The sequence below is a fragment of the Phasianus colchicus genome, chromosome Z, assembly GCF_987193195.1.
Source record: "Phasianus colchicus chromosome Z, bPhaCol1.hap1.1, whole genome shotgun sequence".
Lineage (NCBI taxonomy): Eukaryota > Metazoa > Chordata > Aves > Galliformes > Phasianidae > Phasianus > Phasianus colchicus.
In genome coordinates, this window is record NC_143476.1 from 69,727,692 (window position 1) to 69,754,668 (window position 26,977).

General features: G+C 37.4%; 2 protein-coding genes across 4 annotated transcripts in view; both read left to right on the forward strand.

Moving 5' to 3' along the window:
• Window positions 1-22,941, forward strand: part of TENT2 (terminal nucleotidyltransferase 2) — a 41,424-nt gene extending 18,483 nt beyond the window's left edge. For all 3 annotated transcript variants that reach the window (XM_031610183.2, XM_090132676.1, XM_031610184.2), the window contains exons 11-16: window positions 3,567-3,695; window positions 7,799-7,842; window positions 10,928-11,064; window positions 15,006-15,097; window positions 20,781-20,860; window positions 21,695-22,941. In XM_031610183.2, the coding sequence (XP_031466043.2) occupies window positions 3,567-3,695; window positions 7,799-7,842; window positions 10,928-11,064; window positions 15,006-15,097; window positions 20,781-20,860; window positions 21,695-21,769 (557 nt within the window). In that variant the 3' untranslated portion in view covers window positions 21,770-22,941. The remainder of the gene's footprint in view (window positions 1-3,566; window positions 3,696-7,798; window positions 7,843-10,927; window positions 11,065-15,005; window positions 15,098-20,780; window positions 20,861-21,694) is intronic.
• A 1,385-nt stretch (window positions 22,942-24,326) lies between these two features.
• The window catches only part of CMYA5 (cardiomyopathy associated 5), a 49,592-nt gene continuing 46,941 nt past the window's right edge, over window positions 24,327-26,977 (forward strand). Inside the window, exon 1 of the mRNA XM_031610185.2 lies at window positions 24,327-24,938. Coding sequence (XP_031466045.2) covers window positions 24,790-24,938 — 149 coding nt within the window. The 5' untranslated portion in view covers window positions 24,327-24,789. The remainder of the gene's footprint in view (window positions 24,939-26,977) is intronic.

Here is a 26,977-nt window from a genome sequence, read left to right on the forward strand (position 1 = left end):
AGAACAGCCCTTGTAAAATGTACAATATTGTTCATTTATAAGTAACAAAGCATTTTATTTTTTAATATTTTTCTTAAAAGTAATGAAAAGAGAACAAAAACAGAAAACTAGTGGGATATTTGAACTTGTTTTTCTAAAACTAATACGTGGTTTAGTGGAAGTGGCTAGTGAACCCTCAAAGTGTTCATCAGAGATCTTTGCTGAAATTTTACTCTTCCTGTGCTTTATCCTTGATGAAGGATCCTTGACAATTGTTCACAAATGTGTGTACTGCTGAAAAGCAATGACATGGATAAGGTGTGATTGTGAAGCAAAGTATCTTTCCCTCTGGTAAGAGAGGTCTTACAAAAGGTGAAGAGATGCGATCAGATTTTTAAGTTGCATATCTGATTGCAATTATATACATTCTATTTGAAAATCTGTAGGTAATCTATTTATATCAACTGAAAATGGTGTCACAAACATCAATCAGTTTCCTTTGCAATCTCAAAACCTATTTTCAAACTCCTTTATTGAAATGGAAAGCATGGCTGCATATTGTTCACTGTTCACAGCACCGTATTTAGCCAGTGAATCAAAATGCATGCAATTATTTGCCATCACTTGAGTCAGCACTGCCATCTCCGTGCTCTGGTTTCAGATGACAGTGTTAACAGTGTACTGTTGGTTTGGTTGTTGCTGAGCGATAGGTGCATACCTAGGGCTGCTCTGTGCTGAAGAGCTGTCACTTCTATGGTGAGGGGCATTGGGAGTGCCACATTGCCAGCCATATTGGGCCATCTGTGGGCCATGCCTGGGTTGGACATGCCTGGATTAAACCAATGTATCAGCTAGTTTCTAATGAATACTGTAGTACTCAGAAGGTAACAAAGATTCTTCATACTAAGGCCCACATATCTGTTAGAAGATGTAAAGTTTTCTGAAGATAAGGAGGGAGAGGAAGGGGAACAATGTCAAACACATCGTTATACTGTTACCTTTATTTTGTTTCCTGACAGTTACTAATCAGTGTGTGTAGCTAATAGCTAGCTGTAGATCTATGTTCTTATAGAATCTTTTCTTGGAAAAATATAAAATACTGCTTCAGTTCTTATACTCACCCCAAAATAATATGGGTTTTGTGTTCCAGAGGATTGTGAAGCAGACTTCTTCTTAATGAGAAGTCTGCTTTGCAAATCTAGTAAACTAAGCTTTTCAAACTTAGTACCACAGTATTTTTTTAGTAGATCCATACTTAAGAAGCAGACTTCAGGCTAATTATTGAATCACAGAATCATAGGGGGTGGAATGGCTCTCTGGAGATCATCTACTTCAACCTACTGCTAAAGTAGGTTCCCTAGAGTAGGGAAAGTGTCCATGTGGGTTTTGAATATCTCCAGAGAAGGAGGCTGGGCAGCTGGTTTCCGTGCTCTGTCACCCTCACAGTAAATAAGTTTTTCTCTCATGTTCATATAGAACTTTGTGTGCTCCAGTCTGTGCCCATTGCCCCTTTTTTTGCCACTGGCACCGCTGAAGAACCTGGCCCAATCCACTTGCCTCCTGCCCTTTATAAATTTATAAGCATTGATAAGATCCTTTCTCAGACTTTCTTCTCCAGGGTGATCAGTCTCAGGTCTCTCCCAGACCTGATCATCTTTATGGCCTTTCACTGGAGTCTCTCCAGTAGCTCCCTGTCTTTCTTGAACTGCAGAGCCCTGTACTGAACACAGTACTCAAGATGTTCATTGCAAGGGAGTTGCAGATGTAGGAAGCTATCAGTAGAGGTTACCTTTAATGGTTAATTTTGATTAAGATTTCAAAGAGAGCCATTTCAGTGTTACATATTCATTTTATTATGAGGGTCTAACTCTTGCTCAGGATAAGACACTAAGTATAATTTCTTTATACATCTTTGGCCAGAAAGAAATTTAATTCTGAGTTTTAAAAGAATAGGATACCATTTTCAATTCATGGCTGTGGGTGAGGGCTTGTATCAAATGTTGATACAGTTGTTTCTAGCTTCTGCTGCAAATTTCCCACAAATTGTTATGTGGCAGATAAGAATCTAGATGTTAAAAAGCGGTGGAAGGGATCCTAGTTTCAAAACTTCTTTCATTCTTCCTAGGTGGCCTCTTCTGGAAGGCCAGCAAAACTAATTTAGTCTACTCTCCCCATATCTATGAATGAATCACAGAATTGTAAGGGTTGGAAGGGATCTCGAGAGATCATTGAGTCCAACCCACTTCAAAGCAGGCCCCCCACAGCAGGCTGCACAGGTAGGCATCCAGGCAGTTCTTGAATACCTCCAGAGAAGGAGAATCCACAGCACCCCCTCGGCAGCGTGTTCCAGTGCTCCATCATCTTCATTGTGAAGAAGTTCCTTCACATGTTGGTGTTGAATTTCATGTGCTCCAGTTTGCGGCCTTGAACTTTTACTGTCCCTTTTCCTACTTCTGCCAACAATTTTGAACTTGGCTATTTCATGTTCACTGTCACCACAGTGACTAACAATTAATGCTTTGCCTTCTCTTTACAAGAATCGAATCTAGCAGGGCATCTTTCCTAGTAGGCTCCCTATAGTACCTCTACCAAGAAGTTATCATCAGTGTGCTTTCAGAATTTCTTGATCCTGTTTGTAGCAAGTGCGTGGTATTTCTAATTAATGTCTAGGAAGTTGAAGTCACCTGTAAGGGTGAGGGCAACTGATCTAGAGATACCCCTTTATTTCTTAGAGACTAATACACCAGTGTTGTCCTTCTGTCTGGATGACCTATGTAGTAGGCTCTCACAGCAACAGAGACTCTCAGCTGTGTCATTGTCAATAGCATGCACCGTACAGCTTAGCCTCTCTGTTACACACAGCACAACCCCACCTCACCCTTCCTGTCTCTCCCTCCTAAAAAGCCCAGGACTGTCTGCTCTGACAGACATCCCAGGACTCTTTCCACCAAGTCTTGCCAGTTTTGTCATAGCTCTGGAACTGAACCAAGGCTTATGAATCCTCTCTCTTGTTCCTCATGCTGTATGCATTTGTGTAGAAAAGAAACCTACTTAAACCAAGGCAAATTACAAAACTGAGATTTGAGCACATGATTACTCTTTTCATAGACTCCAAAGAATGCTTAAACATAATCTTATTCTCTACCAATCATAAGAATTATTTTCCCTACCCTCAAAGTTTACATCATATAAATTTAAAACATCTACATTTGGTCTGTCCTGATAGCAAGTTAATTCAGGAAATTTATATAATATACTGGAGAGAACTGAGAATGCAATGCTGCCTTGCTGACTGGTGCGGTGCATCCAGTTTTGTCTTAGCTGCAAACTACATTGCGAGAGTTATGCTGGCTAGGTATCTCTAGATTTTACTCCTCAAATGACTACTTTTCAAATGCAGATATTTTTTGTGACTTTTGTAAGATTGGTAGAAGCTGTATAACAATTAAGTACGTTCTATTAAAAGTTTGCAGAAGGTAACCATAGAATGCAAGAATGGTATCACGTTGACCAAGAAGGAGCAAAAATTGACTAACTGTTGCCTAGCTAAATGTGCTTTTTTTGAGAAGTATTTGTTTTATTTACAGTTGAGAAACGTGTTCGTCCATTAGTACTGGTTGTTAAGAAGTGGGCGAGTTTTCATGACATAAATGATGCCAGCCGTGGTACTTTAAGCAGCTATAGTCTTGTATTGATGGTTTTGCACTATTTACAGAGTAAGTATGTTTTTGCATGTTAAAACTGTCATTTTTGAAGTTTATATTTGTGTAGCTTTGCTCTTTAAAACAGTTAAACATTGGCAGAAATCATCTTCCACATAGAAAAGGAGGTGATTTTACTTCATTTCCCAAGTGGTGTGATTTGGTATAAAAAGTGGACCTACTCTCTGGAGGTGGTTATCAGCTTTAAAAAGAAAAAAAGAAGGAAGAAAAAAAGAAAAAAAAGTTTGCAGGACACTGTTTAAAATAAACTCAAGCTCTAGTTCTTGAAAAATGTGCATGTGTTGAAAAGATCTAAGCTTGAAAACAACAACTTCTTTTTAAATTTTGGGAACTTTCAAGTGAATTTGAGACAAACACTGAGGGAATGTTTGTTCTTGTTCTCACGTGCAAAAGACTGAATGGGGAGGGGATGTGTACCATGTGGTTAGACTTTGCTCTGATGTGGACTTTCCTAAAGTGACTGATGTTGAAAACCATTAGAACTTGAGATATTTAACTTCAAGGGGCAGAATGTTTTTCTTGTGTCTACAGTATGTTGAAATATTCAACATCTATTTGGAGCAGGAGAGCTTTACCAGAAGATTGAAGACCCCTGCTGAGAATTCAAGAAACCCATACAGTCTAAAAAGATTCCTGAAGAATAGTTTGAAAAAAGCTTTCCCCCATCCCTTTCTGTCACTAGAAGACCACATTTGTAATTCTGCAGTTTACAATTCCTGCTTAAGACATAAGGAGTCTCGTAAGAAGTCATTTAACTCGATATGAGTTTTTTCATTGCTTATTGTGAGATAAGTAATTTCACAAAGGAAGGCAAGAAACCACTGAAGAGCACATCATATGGAGTAACAAATCTACAGAACTATTTTCTAAATTCCTATCAGTTCACACACACATTTCATGTTTTGCTGCTTAATTCTTTCTGTTTCAATTTTTTAAAGTATAAACTAGTAGTTCTTTCCACTCATTTCAACACTTTTTTTCTGTCAGTTTGTGTAGGTTTTTTGTTATTTTGATTTTTTTTTTCCCCATTTCTGAATCATATGAATCATAGAATGGCTTGGGCTGGAAAGGACCTCAAGGATGATCAAATTCCAACCCCCCCTGCCAAAGGCAGGATTGTAAAGCACTTAATCAAGTACTAGATCAGAGTGCCCAGGGCCCCATCCAACCTGACCTTAAATACCTTCAGGGATGGGGCATCTACATCTTCTTTGGGCAACCTGTTCCATTACCCCTCTCTCAGTTTAAAAAAAAAAAAAAAAAAAAAGACTTTCCCAACATCTAATGTAAATCCCCTTTCATTTAAAATCATTCCCCCTTGTTCTATCACTATCTATCCTTGTAAAAAATTATTTCCCTCACCTTTACAAAGTCCCTTTAAATATTGGAAGGCCACAATAGGTTCTCCCCACAGTCTTCTTTTATCTGGGCTAAACAAGCCCAATTCCTTCAGCCTGTCCTCACAGGAGAGGTGCTCTAGTCCGTGGATCGTCTTCATGACCCTCCTCTGTACCCTCTCCAGCAGCTCCACATCCTTCCTTTGTTGGGGGCCTCAGCCTTAGATATAGTACTCCAGTGGGGTCCTCACGACAGCAGAGTAGAGGGGCCCTGTCCTTGCTGGCCACCCCTCTTCTGATGGAATGTAGGATACCATTGGCCTTCTGGGCTGCAAGCGCACACTGCTGGCTCATACTAAGTTTTTCGTCAGCCAGGACGCCTAAGTCCTTCTCAGCAGGTCTGTCGTCAAGGAGTTCTTCTCCCAGCCTATATATATATGTCTGAGTTTACTTCAACTCAGTGCAAAATCATGCACTTTGCTTTGTTAAACTTTTGTTTTGTTCTGTTAATCCATTAGAAAAATGCAGTGTTTAGTTCATCTGACAGCTTATTTGGCCTGGAATGAAGAATACTTGCTATAGAGTGAGTAGCCAACTATTTATTAGTTTCAAGATCATATTACTCTGTTCTAGGGTGGGCTTTTTTGTGATAGTTGATTCAAGCTGGCAGTTTTCTTTCAGCTCAACAATATCTGTAGTAGAGGACCTAGGAAGATGTTTGTATGTTTAGGATCCTGTTGGTTGTGTTAAATTTGATGCCTACACCATGTGCATATTATTAACATACAAATCTCAAGGACAATAGAATGTAAGCATGTCTGTCCTGTGTGGTGTTTTCTGTACATCTGCTGTGGTGGAATTCCATAGATTTGTTTCCGTGGAAAAAAAACATTAAGTCTGTTGTCACAGCACTGAACCCATTCTGTAGGCAACGGAGCACATCTGTGTAGAAGTAATGTTAACAACTTTGCAAGCATGAGAGCACTTGCTGTAGTCATTTGTGGCAGCTGCCACAACTTGAATAATTCTTTTCATGGAAATCTGTCTGATCAATCAGCTTCCTAAGGCTTAACAGAAGTCTGCAGATCAAAGGGGCCTTTTAACTGTGCTTTGTCATCTTTACTGCCTAAAAAAGGCAGTCATCTGGTTGTGCATCTAGCATCTAATCTTTTGTTCCTGCAAATTCCACATTATTTTTTTTACTTCTGCTACATGCATATGATAATATTGAAAACAGCTTATGTCCCAGTCACACAATTTTCTAATGGGGCTTTTGTTGATGGTACAAGGGAAGAAAAAAATGTAATTTAAAAGTTTTCTTGAGCAGGAAACAGTGTCTATATCTTCACCAGGCAAGCTGTTTTCCTTCTTAATGCATTTCAATGTTCTCATACTTGTGCAGAAAACTTAGAACCTTGGCTTGAGTTTATTTCTTAGGTACATCAGTGTCTTATGAATGAGCCTTCCTCCAGGTAGCAGGTCCAACTGTCATTATAAACTAGGAAAACAGAAACTTGTGGCAAATGCTAGTGGTAAGTAATTTTTCCACATGACTCCATCCTCTCAGTGTATTCTACAGACCCAGGTGAAGTATCTTAATTACTCTTATTGCCTAGATCTTGTTGCCATTTCTTTCATTATGGCAGGGGATAGAAAAATATTCCAAACCTTATAGAAATAAAATACACTTTGATACTTGTGGACACCCATTAAAAAAAAAAGATTATTCAAGCAACTGCTAGTTCGCATATTATAATTTCTGAAGGTATCCCAAGCATACTGTAAGAATTCTGCTGTTCTCATTTTTGGTCCCTGCGGAAGAGGGATTCTTTAACATCGCTTCCTCTGTGAGACCTTGTTTGAAGGTTGAATCAGGACCCAAGTCAAGGTCCTGTATGCTGAACTTAATGATCATTTTTGCTAGTGAATGATGCAGGTAACTGTGTAAAAAGACATGGTAGTATTGGAAGTTCAGAACAAGAACTATGCTAACCATGCTGTCAATGCTCTGATTCTTTAGAAGGATGTTGATACTTTAGGATTTTCTTCTGTCCACCTTTAGCACTATCAGATTTGGGAGATAGTTTTTTCTCTTTTAATTTTATTGTGCAGTTTGTTTTCCCATTTATGCCTTATAAAAGTTATAATTGTTTAGTTTATGTTGTGTTAGTATCGTTATTGTCTGTATGATCTTAATATCCCGTTTGCCATTCAGTAGACCAGCTAAGAGCATTAGACTTTATTTATTTATTTTATATGGATAGGAACAGCTATTAACTATTGGGTGTTTTATCTTAAAGTTTGATATTCAAGACTCAGTATATAATACTTAGCAGCTGAAAAGTGTATATTTATGCAGTATATAGAGATTTCCAATGCTTTGGCAGAATCATTTTAAATTAAGGGGAAAAAATGAGTGAAGCTATAATTTGCCTTTTGGAAATCTAGGTGAATTTCTTATAACAATGAATTAACATAAATTTTCAAAGTCAAGTAGTATCCAGCTGCTGTAGACTTTTCATGTCTTCTGCAAATAGCATTGTCTTAGTAACAGTGTCTTCTCTTAGCTGAATTAACTCCTTGTACTATTATATACAAAATAAAGTAATATAAATATTTATGGAGTAATTTTTACTTTATGTATGCAAGTGAAGTTCATAGTAGATATTTCTAAGATAGAATTTCAGTCCAGTCCTTTGAGGTAATACTGTTTCCTATGAAATATGTGAATCACAGCAACTTTGAACTTTTTTTTTATAGCCCTACCTGAACCCATCCTTCCATCCCTCCAAAAAAATTACCCTGTAAGTGTTTCTTATGTATTTACTACATCATGTACGTATATGAAACTACTTATCTAAAATACATGAATTCTTAAGTGTATGTAATGGGTAAAATTAAACAGTTTATAAGCCTGGTAATTGATAGAATAAACTTGAGCATAAGAAGGGTAATTTGCTTCTTTTGATCATTTCTTTAGTGAAAACAACTTACTTTATAAGAGAAGATTTCACTCAGAAATGTGTGCTAATGACAGCTGCTGACCTAATTCTCTCTATGGTGAACTGAAAATATCCCTGTATCCTCTGTAACTTTGACTGCTATTTCTTAGTAAGTTTAGCAGTGTTGTTTCTGTCCAATTTAGTATTTCAGTTTTCTGTACCTTCCAACAACTGTTGAGTTGCCTGATATTTTTTATTTCAGAGACTGAGTAAGGTATGTTTGAGACATGTGTAACCTCAAAATTGTAACAAGAAAATGCCCTTTTGGCATAGCCTTTGCAGTCGTATCTATATCATACTTTGTTGATTTCCAGAGAGCTCTGTGAATCTGTATGCTTTTAATCCTCTGCAGAATTATTACTGTAATTAGTGAGCATTTATCTAATTCCTTACCTAAAAATAATAGCTGATCTCTTAAATGCTTGTTTGAGGACAGAAGAACTATTCCTGAGTAGTTCAGCGTCGTCATTTATCTAGAAAAATTCCTCATGCCTTCCTCCTAATTTTCATTTCAGTTGCTCTTTTTAAAATTTTTCTTTATTCATTGTTGCTATGTCTTGATGTCCCTGTAGAGGTATGCTTTTTTTTTTTTTTTTACTGTTGCTCATAATTATGTGGAGATAGTGTCAGAAAGCTACACTTCGTTTTGCATACACTCCCTGTAATGCTGTAAAGGGAATATTTCATGATGTTATCGGTGAGAAAATGCTGTGGTGTCAGCCATCTTGGATAATTAGGATAATCGAGATGCAGAAGAAGCCTTTTAGCTAATATTAAATTAAAGTTTTGTTTATTCCTGTTTTGTAACCTTTCTTAGGTATACCTCTGATAAATGTTGATGATGTTTATTTTTTCTGATTTTTGCAGTATCATGTATCTTCTAATCTCTTCGTTGCTGCAAACAGTGTTTTGGCAGAATCATTTTAAATTGAGGGGGAAAAAATGAGTGAAGCTAGTTTTCTAGTTCTTGCAAGTTTAGCTTTATCTCCTGAATTCTTTTTAATTACTAAATTTTCTAATTATGTTTGCCTAAATTTTATATACTGTAGTATTTTGGGTCTTTGTAGAGTGTAAAGTAAACAGCTGTAAGAATCAGTAACATATACTTGTTTGTAATAATAATTCAAATTCTAGTGTATGAACTGTATAAATGTCTTCAGAGTACATTACAAATATTAATGATTAAAACAAGTAGAGCAAAAATATATACAATGCCATAACTCTGAAAATGCTGATGAGCATATACGAATACAAGTTTTCACCTGCAAAAGAGTTAAACCATTTGCAGGTTCCTGAATTTCTAGAACACTGCATTTTTATCCTGTCTCAGCATAAATTTTTGTTTATCTTGCCTCTGGAGAATCAAGAAAATATTATAGGATTAGTGATAATATTAAAAGAGTACTCTATATATGATTGCCACAGAACTGAACCAAAACTGTGGATTAAGATATTAAAAGAAAAAAAGCATTCTGGAAATTTGCAAATACATTTTCCATTTACTCTCCCCATTAGGAATATAGCTAAGTATTCAAAATGTGCTGCAAAGTTACAACCTCTGAAAACTGATATCAAAAAGAAAATGAAAATGAGAAATATACCAAAATTATTTTGGTCTTGTATGCTGTAGTAGTAATTACAGAGTATAAGCAAATACCAATTTCCTAAAAAAAAAAAAAAAAAAGTTTTCTTTCTTGTGATTGCAGGTAATCAAAACTGTGTCTCTGTTACATAAATACTGCTTAGCTGCTTCTGAAACAAGCCACCCTACTTAGTCTGTTTTTCTTCAGAAATCATAATTGCAGCTCTTTCTGAAACCTGAAAATACTTTTGTGCTTTGAAGGAAATTACTTGCTTTAGAACATAGATGCCTCGTAAAAGTCACGTGCTTATCTTGAACAAGAAATAAAAGGCAAATTCTGTGACTCAATATATCACTATCACAGATGTGAACGGTGTGAAGTCCTGGAGTGCCGCCAGATCTGCCCACCTGTGCATTCTGTTGCCATGTGGCATCTAGTCCAGCTGGCACCAAGCTGACTTTTTGCAGAAGTGCTGAAGCATATCATACACAGAGTTAGATTCTGGGGATTCCTGACTGTCCAGCCAGATGAGACAAATAAGAGTAGCCCACAAAATGCCTCAGTCTATTCTGAAGTTTATACAGAACTTGCTTCTGTGTTAGATTTTCACAGATGATCTCTGGAGATCCTGTAATAGCTTAGGTCATTACTGCTTCTGAAAGAAAAATGTACTTCACTTAAATGCCACATTCTGTATTCAAGTTTTTTGTGTGTAAGTCTTTTTATTCTTTCAGATAGTTTGAGTAGAGAAGATGCTACTGCAGTCTTTGAAATAATTTTATGGCAGAGTGTGGACTCATATTAGAGCTAGTAAGTTTGAGATGCAAGCTTATGCTGTGAGAAAAAGAAATCAAGTCGTCTTTTTAGATTGAGTGTTTCTATATTGCAGTTATGGTAACTTGATTATAACTGAATTATCTTCACCTACACTATGTTAGTTCAGCTGCACCCAGCTTGGTGTAGGCTATCTTCCTCAGCCTCTGCTCATGTTGTTTTAATAGCTTGTAAATGCAAGTCTAGTTGAGAGATTGTTCCATGTAAAAATTCTTCAATGAACTGAAGGCAAGGATTGGTGTCAGAGAGTCCTGTATGAGATGATTCTGCTTGAGCTCATTGCAGTGATTAATATCTAACAGAAGAGCACAAGAATAATAGAAACTTTTTCTTATAAGTTTTTCTTGAACTTCTAATAAACAAATAAAGGCCAGCTTTTGTTTCGTAAAAATAAAAAAATAAAAAAAAGTGCACCTAGATTAAGGTTGTATGTGTGTTTGTATGTACATACTCTGATTTTATTTTGACAGGAATCTTTTGATCCTACTATGCAGCTGCATCTTGTTCATCAGGCACCATGTACCATTCCTCCTTACCTCTCAAAAAATGAGTCAAGTCTTGGTGAACTGCTAATAGGCTTCTTCAAATATTATGCTACAGAATTTGAGTAAGTAATAAGGTCATCTTAGTGTTCTAGAATTCTTAAAATTTTTCATTTCTTCAGTATATAATCATTTTATGATACTTAAATAGTAAAGAAGAACAGTAATGCAGGAGTAATAACTGACAGAAGAAACAAATGGGAAAAAAAAAAAAAAAAACAGAAGGAAAATAGGAATGCTAATAGAGTATTTGATGTCTTTTTCTAACCTAGACATTTTATTCTGTTAGATAAGAATTTAAAAGCAAAACAAAACAAGAAGAAAACCCAGATGAATATCTGGCTAGGTTTCCCAGCATTCAGTGTAAAATATTTAAATAATGGAATGATGATATTTAGCCTAAAAATGTAACAATTATCCTTAACAAATCCTGTTTGAAAATTGTGGAGAGCTGAGAAATCAGGTTGGGAAATGTCACATCTAATGCAGTAACTTATGATACTTTCAACTCTTCCTACTATGGAAATAAAACTTAGTTTTACTGTTGACTTGATTGTCTCTATATCCCTGTTAACTTTAAATCCTGTTTCAATATGAGGAGAGTGTTCGGCTTGAAGTTTTCAAAATTCCATGTAGTTTTGTAAAACTGTGAACTGGATGAAGAAGAAATACCCAAATTATTGCCATTGTTGATGAAAAAGCAGACAAAAAATGTTTCAACATTTTTTGTGTGTTTGATAGCGAGACACTAAGAATAAACATAGTGCCACACAGTATATGATAACTTTGCTTTGAATTCACTGATAGAAACAGTGTGATAGGTGGGAATATGGGTGAGTTCAATAGACACAACAGAAGGCTGTTAGTCGTATCTTTCATTGTGCTGTTGGTTTTTATTGCTACAATCAATGTATTTTTCACTCTTTTCCTGTAAAACATTTACTAGTCTTTTTATGCACAGATTTTTTTTACAATTTTATTTCAGATGATACAGCTCTGAAGTCAGGTCACATCTAACTGTGCCAGTTATTGAATTGCAGTGTGTTTGGTTAAAAAGATTACTAAAGAAAACACTACTTCAATTTTCATAAAAGTGATTCTTATAGATTTCCTTCCGTGGCATAGGACACAATACTACAAAGTTTAATACACAGGATCCATTTCGCTGAAGGAGCAGTGTATAATGGTCAGCAGTAATCATATATGAAGATCATCATTTTGAACCGAATAAGCAATTGAAATTACTTGCCTGGATTGCTTAGCTTATCAATTCTTGCATGTATTGGTCAGGAAGATAAAAGCAGGGTTGAGATGCATTATTTTAAATTTCCCCCTCTATCTAGCAAAGGCTAGATGTTTCAGTTAAAATGTATATTTTATTTTACTTGATGCAGTGAATAATTCTTGATAGCAGGATGGATTTAAGGAATATGGCCAGAAGTCATTTTATCACCTTGTGTTGTTCAAATATACTGCAGGTTACCTTGTATTTGTACGTTGCTCATTCCACTGTTTTTCTGAGCTTTTTGTTGTGTATATAGGAAGTAAATTTTCTTCCCCTTACTACTAAAATTGTGACTTGGAAGTTCCTGCATAGATAAGACTATAAGGGTGAAGCTTATACATTTTATCAGCACATTTGGAAATTATCTTGCTTGATAGAGTGGCTTGACATGGAGCTTGTGGAGTTCAAGTCTGCATGATATTTCACATGATGCAGCTGGCTATATGTATGCTTAAAACTCCATTTTAACTTTCACTGTAAAAGCTCTGTAGATCATGGAGGGAATGTGGCAAAGTATAAAAATGTATGGAAAGAAATGTATTGAAAGAAAGTATTTGCAAACTGGTCCCTGTTTACCAGGCCCTCCTTAAAGAGTATCTGATTTCATTTCTACCTCAGTGAGTGAAGGCAGCAGGTTTCCTCTTGGCTGTCGTTTTACATAGTAAGACCTTGAAGTAAGGCCTTGCTGCAATGAAAATACTGTTAGGGAATATAAAGATTGTCATCTTTAGGGGACTGTGCTGCTTTTACGCTTCTTGTTTCAAGTTAACATTATTCGTTGGTTAAGTTACATTTGATGGACATGATTAAAAAAATGAGCTACATTGTCTTGATGAAATATAAAGCACAGTTCCTGACAGGTCCTTTCAGGGCACAATTAGGTAACAAGGGATCATATTCTTCAATATGTTTGCAGTTTGTACACATTTCATAAGCCAAAGCTACATACAGAAATACATGATAGTAATGCTTTGGAAAATACAAGCTTTTAACTCATACGCAGGCTTACACCTGGTTTTCTATCAAATTCTTGCATTCTACATGTGGTACATGTACATGATGTGGGCAGTCACGCCAGAAATAGCTGATGACTGAGATAGTTGTTCAAATGGTTGTTGTTAATCTGTGGATTAAAATATAAGGTGTAGAATACTCATTTTGTATTGGCAGTTGTGGAGTTGTGTGCAAGTCAAAGTGGTTAAAATCAATAAACAAATCATTTGCTGTTGGTAATTCACTTCTAACTCATGCTGATTTTGGTACCAAGGCAGGGTTAATGAAGATTTAATGAGGTAAACTAGTTGTTTTCATGTTCATATACAAAGCCTTTTAAACAGATAGAAACGGATTTTATTGTTGCTTCTTATTAAACCAGTATATTATAAATGTTCTTATTTCTTGATGAAGGAGAAAGCCAAGTTTAACCTAAAGAAAAAGGAGATCAAAGCAAAAATGTTTTTTGAGGTGAAACAATACTTCAGCCAGATAGTTGAGCTGCTGCTTCTTCCAGTCACAACCAATGTTCTGGAGCTGTAGTTTTTCTGTGATAATCCAGTTTCTTGTTTTTTCCCTTTGTGTGGGTTCCCTTTGTTTATTGTTGAAGAGCAATACACGTGCTGCATGGAATTACAGGCTGACTTTTAAAAGTGATTTTAATCATGAGCTATACTTGAGCTAATTTGTAGAATCTGTAGGCACAGTCTTTTAGCTAATGTAAACTATCTTATCAATGCTGAGTTAATGCCCTTATGACAGCTGTTCTATGACCTATGGTGCACAGAGTTCTTCCAGACTTATCTGATGATTTGCACTGCCTGTATCTTTGCATTATGTCAAAAAATCCATACAAGCAGGAGATCCAGTCAGGTGTACATAACACCAGTTCAGCTAGCAGCATGCTACCCAGTTATTTCTTACCCAATAGTTAGGGTGTATCATGATCTGTTGTTGGAATTTCAGGCTTTTTGCTGTGATACACCAGTTGTCTGGTCTAGTTAAAAACAACTGAAAAATGGCTGGGTAGAACTAGTTGAGAACATAAAACTGTTAACGTTGCTCTGGCTGCCGTTAGGTTTGGCATATGCCAAGCCTCAAAAAGATTGCCCTCTAAACTGCACTCCTGTTCCTGTTTCAGTGATCATTTCTTATGGTCCCATTGTTGTAAAACTGCAGCATGCAGTAGCTTACATTCAAAGGCTGCTTTGAGTTGTTCTAGATTTTGTACAGTTAAAGAATATCTAAATTACCACATGTTAGAAAGCACTAATATTTTGTATAAGCTTCTTGTACTGGGAAAGCTTATTGTAAGCATGCTTTCTTTTTCTCTCTTGATCACTGAATGCACATTAATGAAATGCTTTGTCTTCCTCTGCTCTTAAACTCTTTTTCCCAAAGGAATATCTGAAAAATTTATGAGTCTGTAATTTATTTTGAATTTAGAAATAAATGTAGGACTCCATATTCAAGATGACATGGAAATCTATGATGTTCTGTTTTGCATATGTTTTCATAAATATACTAAAGTGCTTGTGGAGTTTTCTTGTTTCCTACAAAGCATTCCTTACTTTTATATAGTACTTCACACTAACTTTCTCATTACTATAAAGTACTATAATATACAGGCTTGTGACAGAGCAGTATGACAGTTTATTAATGTAAACAGACATTATTCATTCAGAATTAAAAGTTTAAAGGTCTACAATTTTTTTTCCTTTTCCTTAGTTGGAGCCATCAAATGATTTCAGTTCGTGAGGCCAAAGCTATTCCAAGACCTGATGATGTTGAATGGAGAAACAAATATATATGTGTAGAAGGTAAAATTTAAAGCTACATTATCATTTTTAACTACTAAGACACTAAATCAATCATTTAAATATTAGCACCATAAAATTTAATAATGTGCATGTAAAATATACGTATGCAGTAAATGAAGTTTAATCAGTGTAAATAGTTTTGGAAACAGTCTCACTGAAAACATTTGAGAAGGAAGCTTTAAGTTCTGTAGTGTTTAAAAATAGTTCCCCTGACCTTTTCTTCAAGAAGACTCATTGCTCTGTTACTTTTGGCACAGTGATTAAGGCTTTGACAAGGAATGGCCTTTATGGACAGTAGTATGCTTGGCTGCTCTGTAAAAATAGTCTTTAGTTTTGCCAAGACTGATCTTCTGAAAAAACAGTGTGGACCATATTCAGATTCCTCTGTAAGAAGGACCTGGGGGTCTTGATAGATGAAAAGCTTAATATGAGCCAGCAGTGTTCCCTTGCAGCTCGGAAGGCAAATGGTATCCTGGGCTCCATCAAAAGAGGGGTGGCCAGCAGGGACAGGGAGGTGATTGTTCCCCTCTACTCTGCTCTTGTGAGGCCCCATCTGGAATACTGCATCCAAGTGTGGAGCCCCCAGTACAAAAAAGACAGGGAGCTGTTGAAGAGGGTCCAGAGGAGGGCCACAAAGATGATCAGGGGACTGGAGCACCTCCCCTATGAGAAGAGGCTGAGGGAGCTGGGCTTGTTCAGCCCAGAGAAAAGAAGGCTGCGGGGTGACCTCATTGCAGCCTTTCAGTACCTAAAGGGAGCCTACAGAGGGGAGGGAAGTCAACTCTTTGAAAGGGTAGATAACTGCTGGACGAGGGAAAATGGTTTTAAGTTGAGGGAAGGGAGATTTAGGTTGGACGTCAGGGGGAAATTCTTTACGGAGAGAGTGGTGAGGTACTGGAACAGGCTGCCCAGAGAGGTTGTGGATGCCCCGTCCCTGGAAGAGTTCAAGGCCAGATTGGATGGGGCCTTGGACAACCTGGTCTAGCATTAAATGAGGAAGTTGGTGGCCCTGCCTGTGTCAGGGGGGTTGGAGATTCATGATCCTTGGGGTCCCTTGCAACCCTGGCCATTCTGTGATTCTGTAATTATTTGTTCTAGTAACACTTCGGCATTTCATGTCTTAGCAGTAAGTAAATTATGCATACTATGGTCCACTTGCAGCTACTATTTTTGATGGACTTTTGCATGTGCAGTTTCCACAGAGAATGTATGATACCCTCCAGAACTAGAGGTGAAACCCAGGCTATGTTTTGGAGTCACTGGTCTTAGCACCTGTAGTTCAAGCTGGGAATTTGCACAATGCAAGAACCTATTTCTTGTTCTTTTGTTGCCTTTCAACTGTCATCAGTAGTCTATATGGAGAAGGTGAAGCCCAGACCAGGAAAAGTGAAAATAATAGAGCAGGATTGTGATGTTAGAGCAGAGTATGAAAATAAAAGTAGGGAGGGGACTGGGAGCTATCATGCAGACTGGAAAGCGTTAGTACAGTGAATATGAATGAAAAAAGAAAAGTGAGAGTCAGAGTGCAGCAGGTGAAGGCAAATTTGCTGAAGAGGAGACTGAAAAGCAATGAGGGTGCAGAAGAAGTAGAATTAGAAGTATCTGGTTTAGGACATAGAGGTAAGAAGCAAAGGTTTGAAATGTGAAAGGTGGCTTGGGTCCTAGCTTTAAATAAATGGGAGACTATTGGGATTAGGACTTCAAAGATTGAAGTTTTTGGAAAAAAGACAACTGGAGCTTGGATAGGAGCCAAACAGTATGGCCAGAGATGTTGAGAGACTGCAGTGAAGGGGATAGGCACAGTAAGGCAGAAGGCCTGTGATTTAGATGCAGACATTCCTCAAGATTTGTGGCAGGGTGGACGTACATCGTGCGCGTAATTTTATGTGATTGTGGTACTCTGTGCAGAGATTACTTACAGGTGAAGTCAGTTATGCAGTTGGAGCTCACTAACTTGGCTGTAAATCATATGAATTGCTGTGTCAAGCCACGTGATGAAATTCCTGTCCCTTATGTGGATATTTGGGAAAAAAATGAAAAAGAAAAAAAAGAAAGAAAAAAGAAGTCATGAAAGGAAAACAAAAAAACAAAACCAACAGTCATAGAGTAAAATACACTGAAACCGATGAAGAAGGCTTAACATTTGACTTCGCTATCTCAGAGTTAAGAAATGTGAGAATTCAAGAGTATCTGTGCAGCTGAAGTGATCTGGAATAGTGTTGTGCAGAAATTGCCGAGGCTGTGTTCTGAATGTGGGAGGTGGAAATGCTCAGCAGCTGTGCCTTCTGCTGTCACATGATGCTGATGCTCAGTGTTACAAGGCAGCTGCCTGTATGTTTCAGGCTTTCAACTTTTTCATGGCATTTCAGTGTGGTGGAATAATAACATTCATTTTCTGCAAAGTTGGAAAATTGAATATTAGCATACAAAACAGCCATTTTAGAACATGTATTAAACATTCTTGATTGCATATAACTTTTTAAAGACTACATTTTGCATTTGAACTACTAAAACAGCAAAATGATCTGTCGTTGGTATTTCCTATTCCTTCCCGTTATGGCGTGCTTCCATTAGAAGTGTGATTAATCATTGTATTCTGAGTTTTTATTTATAAATTGGAAGGAAAAAAAATGCATTTCTTATTTTTACTCAAAGTAGGCCTCACACTTTCAGCAGCTGTTGAGCTGAACTAGTTTAACGGACACTATTTGGATAAACTTCTTTATAATTTGAGGAGAAACTTTTGAAAGCTAGATAATGTGTCAAAATATTATGGTTTCCAAGTTTGTCAGGACTAACATTTTATTGATTGGCATTGTGTATTTTTTTAATATTTCAAATGTATTTATTGATAGATCACAGAACTCTATGTATACAAGTTGCTATAAATCTCCGTGTAGCAATATATTTAGGCTTGCTCAAAGATAAAAATTGTGCTTTAATTTTTATCTGTCTTGAGACTGATTCTCACTTTGTATCTGCTTTTTGAGAAACAAAATAGCTGAGGTGCTCTTTTCAGACAGTTTAAAATTTGGCAGGCAATTACCACTATAGGGATAGAGAGAACACTGCTGTTACTGGTGCATATTGCTTATCAGAATCTGTAAATTGATGGTGATTATTCTGTTTTGAGATTAAATCCTGTCTATATCAAACAATATAATATGTTCTCTTTTTTTTAAAAAAAAAAAAAAAAAAAAGATTGGAAATGCTCAAAGCCTGGTAATTTTATGAGACACTCAATTAGCAGTCACTTAGGGAAAAAGGATCGAAAGCTTTCTACGCTGTATCTTTTGTTCTCGTAACACGCATTAAAAATAATAATAGAAATAATTCTTCCAGGCTTGTTCTATAGCAGTTTTGGAATTTTATGATTATTTATATTTTCATTTGAAAGAACGATGCTTTTTTAGCCTTTCCCTCAAAATTGGTTCAAGTTGTATTACATTTTTTTTCTTTTAATATTGTCAGTGTGTGAACAAAGTAAACTTATGATGGAGTCTTACTGTACAGATGGTTAGAAAATGCAAAGTGGTGTAAATAGTTGCTGATTGCAGAAGTATTTGTATTGTGCTTCAGGGAGTGAATTTGTCTGTGACATCTAGTAAATATGCAAGAATAAAGGGAAGATGTGAGTCAGTTTTCTGTGTCTAGGAAGAGTGCCTTTTCCCCCTGTGACTTAAGGAATATTGTACAGCTGTGGTCTTGTTAATTCACAAAAATCTGACTCGGCTCAAAATAAATACATAAAAGATCCTAGCATTAAAGGAACAGCTATCATCATATGTAAGACAAACAAGTAGTACTGTACTGTTTCATATGCTAAGGGATGTGGAATTTTTTGTAGCAGTAGATCAGTCTAACCAATGACATCTTTTGGTACTAGAGGACTAGGTAATTCACTAATTTAATTGACAGCTTTCTGTTTCAATCAGAATTGTTTGATGCATTCTAAAGAAAAATAAATCTGCCCTGTAAACATACATTAAAAACTTCATATAGCTAGTCTGAAGAAAAGAAACTTCCTACAGAAACTTCCCAAATGCAACATTTACTGCTTAAAATTATTTATTTGATTTAAATAGGTTTCAGTAATAAAACTCCAGTGCCCCAGAATATATTCCAAATTTCAAGTCCCAGTCCACGCAATATTGTAATCCTTTCTGATGTCTATTTAGTGCTTTATTTTACCTTATGTCCCTATTTGAATAAAAGCAATTCACAACCAATTGTTGTGGTTTAATACAAGTTAAGTAGCCAGACAGCAGACAGCTGCTTTCTCATTCCCCCTTCTCAATGCAGCAAGGGAGGAAAATACAATGAAAAAAAAATTCTTGAGTTGAGATAAGGATACCAGTCAGTCACTCATGAATTACCATGATGGTCCAAACAGACGCAGTGTAGGGAAGATTATTGTAATTTATTGCCAATTAATAATAGGCTAGAGCAGTGAGAACTTAAAGGAAACTACAGATACCTTCCCTGTATTCACTTTCTCCTACCTTCTCCCCCAGCATCAGGGGCTGTGGTCAGTTCATAACTCTTTATCTCTGGCACTTCTTCATAGCCACCTTCTGCCCCTCCTCCATGTGGGACCCTCGCACGGGATGCCTATCCAATCCTTTGTGGGTTCCCCACTGGCAGCAGCTCTCCAGGCACAGCTCCATCCCACGGGGCCCACCCTCAGGAGCTGCTGTGGCACTGTCCCCAACGGGCAGCCCCCAGCCCTCCTGCCCCACCGCAGGCTGCTCGCCACGGGCTGCGGCCTGCATGGGTATCTGTGGGCTGTGCCTCCTCTGGGCCTCAGCTACACTGTTACACTGTGGGCTCCTCTGTGGCTGCACTGGAGATCTGCTCCATGTGGTGCCTGTGGGCTGCAGGTAGATGGCCTGCTCCTCCATGGGCCTCTCTGGGCTGCAGGGAGCTGCTGGTCCACACCTGGAGCACCTCCTGCCCTCCTCCTTTGCTGATGGTGGTGGCTGCAGGGCTGCTTCTCTCCCATTTCCTCACTCCTCTCTTCCAGCTGCTGTTGTTCAGGGTTTTCTTTCTTAACTGTGATCTTCCAGAGCTCATGCAGCATGATTCACAGCTCAGCTCTAGCAGCAGCAAGTCCCTGTTGGAGCAGCTGAGGCTGGCTCTGATCTGACATAGGATAAACTTGTAGTCTGATAGCTGCAAACTTTAAAATCTGTTGTTAGCTTCTGAGTAGATATTATAGAATAGATTTTTACAGCCATTCATAAAAATCACATATCATAAAAACCGATTTAAATATCTTTCTGCATTTCACTGAAACTATTGCATGAGATGAATCTAACATGTCTCAAAACATTTCCATGTACAAAATCTTATTCTGATATCACAGACTAATAAGCAGTCACAGATAATTACTGATGCATGAGTTCAGCACAATCAACATATTGTGCTTTGCAAGAAATAATGATTTTATAGTGTTTGTGGTTTACATGTTAGAGTACTTAGGGTTTGAAACTATTTTGGATTAATATTACACAGAAACATAAATTTGAGAAAGAAGCTGCAATCAGCTGCTTAAAAACCTCTTGGGAAGAAATGTTATGTTGACTTTTTCTTTTTCCTCCTCATTGCTAGCTCTGTGAGATAGAATAGCTGTAGGTTTTTGTTTTTTTTTTAACACTTTTAATGTTTGCCTTTGATCTTGCAGAGCCCTTTGATAGGACAAACACCGCTAGAGCTGTACATGAAAAACAGAAGTTTGATACCATCAAAGAGGAATTTTTAAAGGTAAAAATAGCATCCATTTTATTTTTCTGGTCACTTTGGTTTTCAAGATAGCTAAACAAATGATAGTTATTGTACCTGCCTGATTCTGATGTTTATGATTGTCCTTATATCATGTAGTGTGTATAAAGTGTACTTTATAAGTACATTTAGTATAGATGCATATATTACACACATGTCTACTTCATGTTTGTAAACCTACAAAATAGAATATACATATAAATATGCAAAATAAAAAAAATATTCTTAATCTTCTTTAGGAAAATAAAGTAATGTAAATAATGACTCACTGCTATTGAGTGATATCTTTTCCTGTGTCTTTCATTGCACATTGTGGGTAAAATGAACTGTGCATTAAGATAGCAGGGTCAGTGCAATTATTCCCAAGTTCATGATCTAAAAGATGTGACAGATGTGTCTTGGAATCCACAAGAATACAGAAGAAAATGTTAATAATAACATTAAAGGCACAGATTCTGCAAATGACAGAGTATAACTTCCTTTATCAGTAGTTTTGGTATGTGTGCTTTAAAGACAATTATTTTGCAGTTAGAGAATCAATGTAATACTTAAATAATGTGAACATCTGTCGCAGTCTCCAGAAACACAAATCTGCTCTCTTCTTGAAAGGATGTATCTTTCTCAATAGTCCTCTGCATTTTGTGTACTTTTTGATTATTTTTCCCTAAGTAAATAAATAAATAAAAATGTCTCCTTTAGAGGAGAAAAACATCAAATTTATTTTTGTGGGTATGTGAAGCTTACTGCTTAAAAGGGTATTTAAATATTGATGAAAAATATGATTTGTCCTTCTAACCCTTCTACTTTTTTCCTCAGTCTTGGCAGATATTGCGAGACAAGAAAGACTTGAGCTTTGTATTACCTTTGAGAGCCACCATACAGAGAAGATAACAAACTTCTTTCATTTTCTCCATATTGGATCCTGCTGAAATAAAGAACAGTATCAAAACCCAGGTTACACCCTTGTTATTTTATGATGTGTTCTTCTTGTTATATTTTTGTTAAGGATATATTTGTAAGAAAGACTTCATATTTTATTATTGATGTTTATTAATGCAGTTGTTCACTCAGAGATGTGTTTTCTGAGAACACTTGTATTGTTGATTTCTGGAAGAGAATGTTGTGACTAAAGCAGCAGACCACAGGAATAAATCTGTTGTAAACAAAGTATGGGAATGTACTGACTTGTTTCCATAATCTGTGTTATCATCAATTTAACAATGAAATAACTGAAATCAGAGCTGAACAATGTATGAGTCTGTATCCTTAAGGCATTCTACCCAAACTCACCTTGATGAGCAGACAGCTTGTGCTTTCTGTCTGTTTAATGCAGTATGCACTTTTGCTCAGTTTGGCACTTCCCAGTTCTATTTTTCTTTTATATAGAACAAAGGCAACACTTTATGAAAATTAAGCTAGATTACAGTTGGTAATGTTCTGGATATTAAGAACTGTAATCTAAAATGGAATTTTCAATCAACAGTTCTAAAAGAAAGTTGAACTGAAGAAGGATAATTCAGTTTATGTAATTGATTCATGTTCACATAGCAGGCAAGATGATTTTTAGTGTTTCGTTTACAAATTCAAAGTAGTAGCGAAACCTGCATAAAATACCCCCTGCCCTACAATAGCTACACTAAGCTGGGATTTTGTTTCGATTTTGTGTAAATGTTTGTTAACTTGTAGGCTGCTGTAAATTGATTTCAAATAAGTAATCTTAAAAATTGAAGCTTTTCCAAACAATAAAGTAATGAAACTTTTTAGACCTGCTGTAGCACAGTTTGTGCCTGTCATGTGTTTGTTATTGAAGACCAATTCATTGTCAAAGCTGTACTTCTAATTGATGTCAAATGTATATTTTCCTTTTTTTTTTTTAATATTTTGTATAGTGTCCTGTGGAATAAAGTTTCTAGAGAATACAGCTTTCTCTGATGTTTTATGTTCTTTTGTATTGGACATTTGATATAGTTCCTATAATTAAGTAGAAAAGGAAATGAATGTAAAGGTCAAAGCACCTGTTACAAATAAAAATTTTCTACGGGTATTTTGTTCTGTGTCTATGTATGGGTACAATTTTCATCTGTTGCCACTTCTAACAAGACTGTGAACGCCCTTACAATTCAAAATAGCATGCATTATTTTTTCTTGCACAAAGCTTAGGTTCTAGTTTATTTGAAGTCTTACAATTTAGAAGTTCTAGAAACAGTAAACTGTTTGCCTGCTGGAAGTTTACTTTCTGCTCATATTTAATCATGATCTGATCTATCTGATATTTTGTCTTGCTTCTTGAGACAGTTTCCTTTTAACAGGCTTTCAGTTTTAATCTGACTTTGTCAGTCATCTAAAATGTTCTCCCTCTATGTGGATGTTCCCTGCATCATCCCTCATTTTTATCAAGTGGTGTAATGGGTGAAGTATTTCATTTTGCCATGTTTTATGTAAAACTACTAAATTTTTTTAGAAAAGGGTGATCACTAGATTCAAAGATGGTCTGTAGATTGGAGTAAGGGGGATGCTGCTCATTTTTTTAAAAAAGCTCTGCGCATCTCTTTTTTCTACAAAATGTAAACTCTCAAAATAGTATAATTAAGAAGGGACAGTATGTTCAAATTCAGCAAAAATGGATTTTAAGTAAGCTGGATGTGAGGCATCGAACTATAAATGACCATCTCTTAAGGTTTTACATTCAAAACATTTATAGGAAAAAAAAAAAAGCCTTAAATTACTGCTTTATGGTTGAAACAAGTTTTTTCCTGAAACCGCCATGCAACTTTATAAAAATTGACCCATCTTATTAATCGTTTTTACAAAAGCTTGAGATTACCTATGTTTTTACAAGTAATCCAGTGTGTTTTTCTTCAGTTCATTTACTTCTAATAAACTATATTCATAACCAAAATTATAAAAACTAGATGGTAGTTTTGCCAAATACCAGGACAAGCATGTCACAAAACTCCCCTGGAACTTAAATTACAGTGGTAGTAGCAGCACCATTAATGCCATATGACTTAGTTTACCTTATAATGAAAGAAGCTAATTGGGTAAGTGGATATCTGGCATAGTGCACAGAAAGTGGCACTACTTTCATATATTAAAAAGATGATTTCTGAGATGTTCAGGGAACAAATTTCATCATATGTCATGCTGTCATATTCTTTGTCAAGGCAAACAAGAGCAGCACTACTTTTTGTGGAAGTGCCAGACAACTGGAACAATATCAAGTAAATGTGATATTTGGTGTGTGTTGAACTGTAACTTTTGATAGAAAATTTCAAATAAAGTTCCACAATATAAATAGTTTTGGAATTGTTTTGCCACAATTTCATAACAAAACCCTTCATTACGCCCCCTGTCAGGAATGCTTCTGCTGGGAGGCTTTTAGTAGGAGGTCTGTTTTCCAATGCTGACCAAGGTTTCATAATGTATGCAAGATGCTAACATCTCCTTGAACTAAAAGATGCTTTAGTTCAGCTCTTGTATTATAGGGGTGGTTTTGGGTACTAGTTTGTGGCACTGAGTTCGCTCGTCACTTTCCATCTTACATGATGTCAGAACCTGTTATGCCTTAACTAGGATTTGAAGAACTCTCTAGTCTTCTAGCGGGACTTCTAATTAATAGGCTCAGATTTATATTGGAGAACCACATGTTATCAAGAGCTTCCAATTCAATAATCCTAACAGAACTCGAATAGGCTATATGGGGCTGTGCCATGTGCCCTGGCACCCGGTTGGTGCTAAGACCTGGGGTGGGACCAGCAGCGACAGTGCTGCAACTTTGCTGCTGTCTATTTAAAGACTGCCCTGAGTCAGGAGAAGTGAGAGCTGCTGGGGATGACAGTTGCTTCAGGCAACCCTGGGGAGGACAGGGTTGGGGGTAAAAATCAACGACGAGAGCCTGAGCGAGAAAGAACATGGAGGGATACTGTGGTGCAGAGTGTGATCGGGCATCTGAGACCTCCTCCTTAATAGAGGATGAAGAAGAGGAGGAAGAAGAAGAGGAGGAAGAAGAGGAGGAGGAAGAAGCCGTGGACCCAGAGGAAGCAGAGGAGCTGACTCACAGGTACTGCCTCCCCCGGGGCCTCGCCTTGCAGCGCTGCCTGGGGAGGCGAGCGTTTGGGCCTAGGCCTGCTGAGTCCCACTTTTCCCCCTTGTTCCCCTCCCATTCCTTCAGGGGCTTTTTGATTACCGCAGCTATGAGATGGAGGCTGTTCTGGGTGGAAATGGCTGTAATGAGATTTGTGCAGCAAGCGCCAGCCCCGAGTTCCCTGAAAGCTTTTCTATTTAAAGAGCTGCTGGCCTGCCAGCTCAAGTGGCATCTCCCTCTGCTCCTCCCCTTCTGGCTGACTGTTACATATCAGTCTGAGAAACACTGGAGGTTTGCCTGCTGAAGAGAAAATGATCAAATATTATAACAGTGCTTTGGACTTTTTTCCTTTTTTCTATCCTTGTTCCCTTCTTACTCATCCCTCCCTCACCAGTCTGTGTTTCCCAAAAAAGGAAAAGCTTGTTCTATGACAATCAGGACTTGTGGGGCTGATTTTCAGGTGTGAAATGAGGAATACTGCGCCACTCCGATTTCTTTTTTTTTTTTTTTTCTTTGTTAGTAACTGTTGCACAGAAGCTGTTTGTTGTCCTAATGCTGTGCTTTTACTGTGAGGAGAATGAGGAGAGAGAACTTGTCCCAGTGTGTGGGGCTGGTCCCCCGCTGAGGCAGGTGTCTGCAACTCAATCCAGCCCAGCGGGCACCACTGGCCACAAAGAGACAGAGAGGCCTGGGGGTAAACCTCTGTATCAGGTTGCAAGATTTTTTTTAGCAAAGCCTATCAGTTTGGGGTGGACGCCGTAGGGAGAACCAAAAGCATCAATGTTGGCAGTTTAAGATATTTTCAGAAAGTAATTCTGTAAGAAATTTAGGTCATACAGTTCTTCAAACCTAAGTGCTGTGGAGCCATCCTGCATTTACAAACTGCTCTGTGTGTGACACCTTCTTGTTTCACTGGTCTTCACAGGAGAGAGCGAGATGGCCACAGAGTGGGGTGGGACAGCCTCTGTGCAGCCTGAACCATCCCGAATACTCTGTGAGGAATTAAATTCAAACAGGGAAACAGCCCTGGAGAGCACGAAAACAAGCATCTGTGCTGTTAGAATGAAGAGCTGGTTTTCCAAAGTGAAAAGTACTGCCTGCGTGTAATGCTGCTTTTATCCCAATGGAGTTGTTGACTAAAGTCCACACTGGAAGGGAGCAGGGTTACTTGACTATAAACATGTGTATAGCTGCAATCCAACATAAAAACAGCCGAAGCTGGAGCTACTTGCTACAGATAACAAAACCACCATGAGCTGGATTTAAAGCAACCTACAGCTAGGTAGCTAGTAACAAAAGTCAAATTGTAAAACAGAACTAGGAATGGCAAACTTTTCCATTAAAGGAAGGGTCATGTACGTATGTATGTATGTAGTAACGTAGTTACTATGCTCATGCTGGAAGGTCGGCCTCTCCAGAAGTGCCTGTTCATAGCTCACCACAGCTGCGTCTTGCTTCTGGCTCACAGCCTCTGCAACAGAAACTCAGGCACTGCATCACAATGTTAAATTAAATCACAGAAATCGTCCCCTTTAGATGTCAGTTATATTACAAATTGCAGAGTTCATACCTATCCTTAACTGTCTTCCTAGGAAGAGAGATCAGAATCAACCAGACGGGTTTTTTAACAGCTGCACTTAATGCTAACCAATTATAATTTAACTCCATTTGATTAATTAGGCTAATGGAGATGAAAAATTTTGGTTTTGGCACAGACATGGAGATACAGTATCTGCACTGGGCACTCAGAAACAGCATGATAAAAGTTAAATAAAGCTGATTCTTTAACTGTTTAAGTTTTGTTGTTGAAAATATCAGCGTGTAGATGCTAAAGCCTTCTAATACTCTTGCTGCTGGGGCAGAACTCCTCGGAAGCAGTGGCTAGGCAAGACCAACAGAGTCAAGCCCCTAAGATATATTTAGTGTGTGCAATAATTATTGGTTAACAAACATGTTGTAAAGCCCCAGTTGCAGAACAGATTTTTTTGTGTGTTTTGAAAACGTAGCTGAGAGGA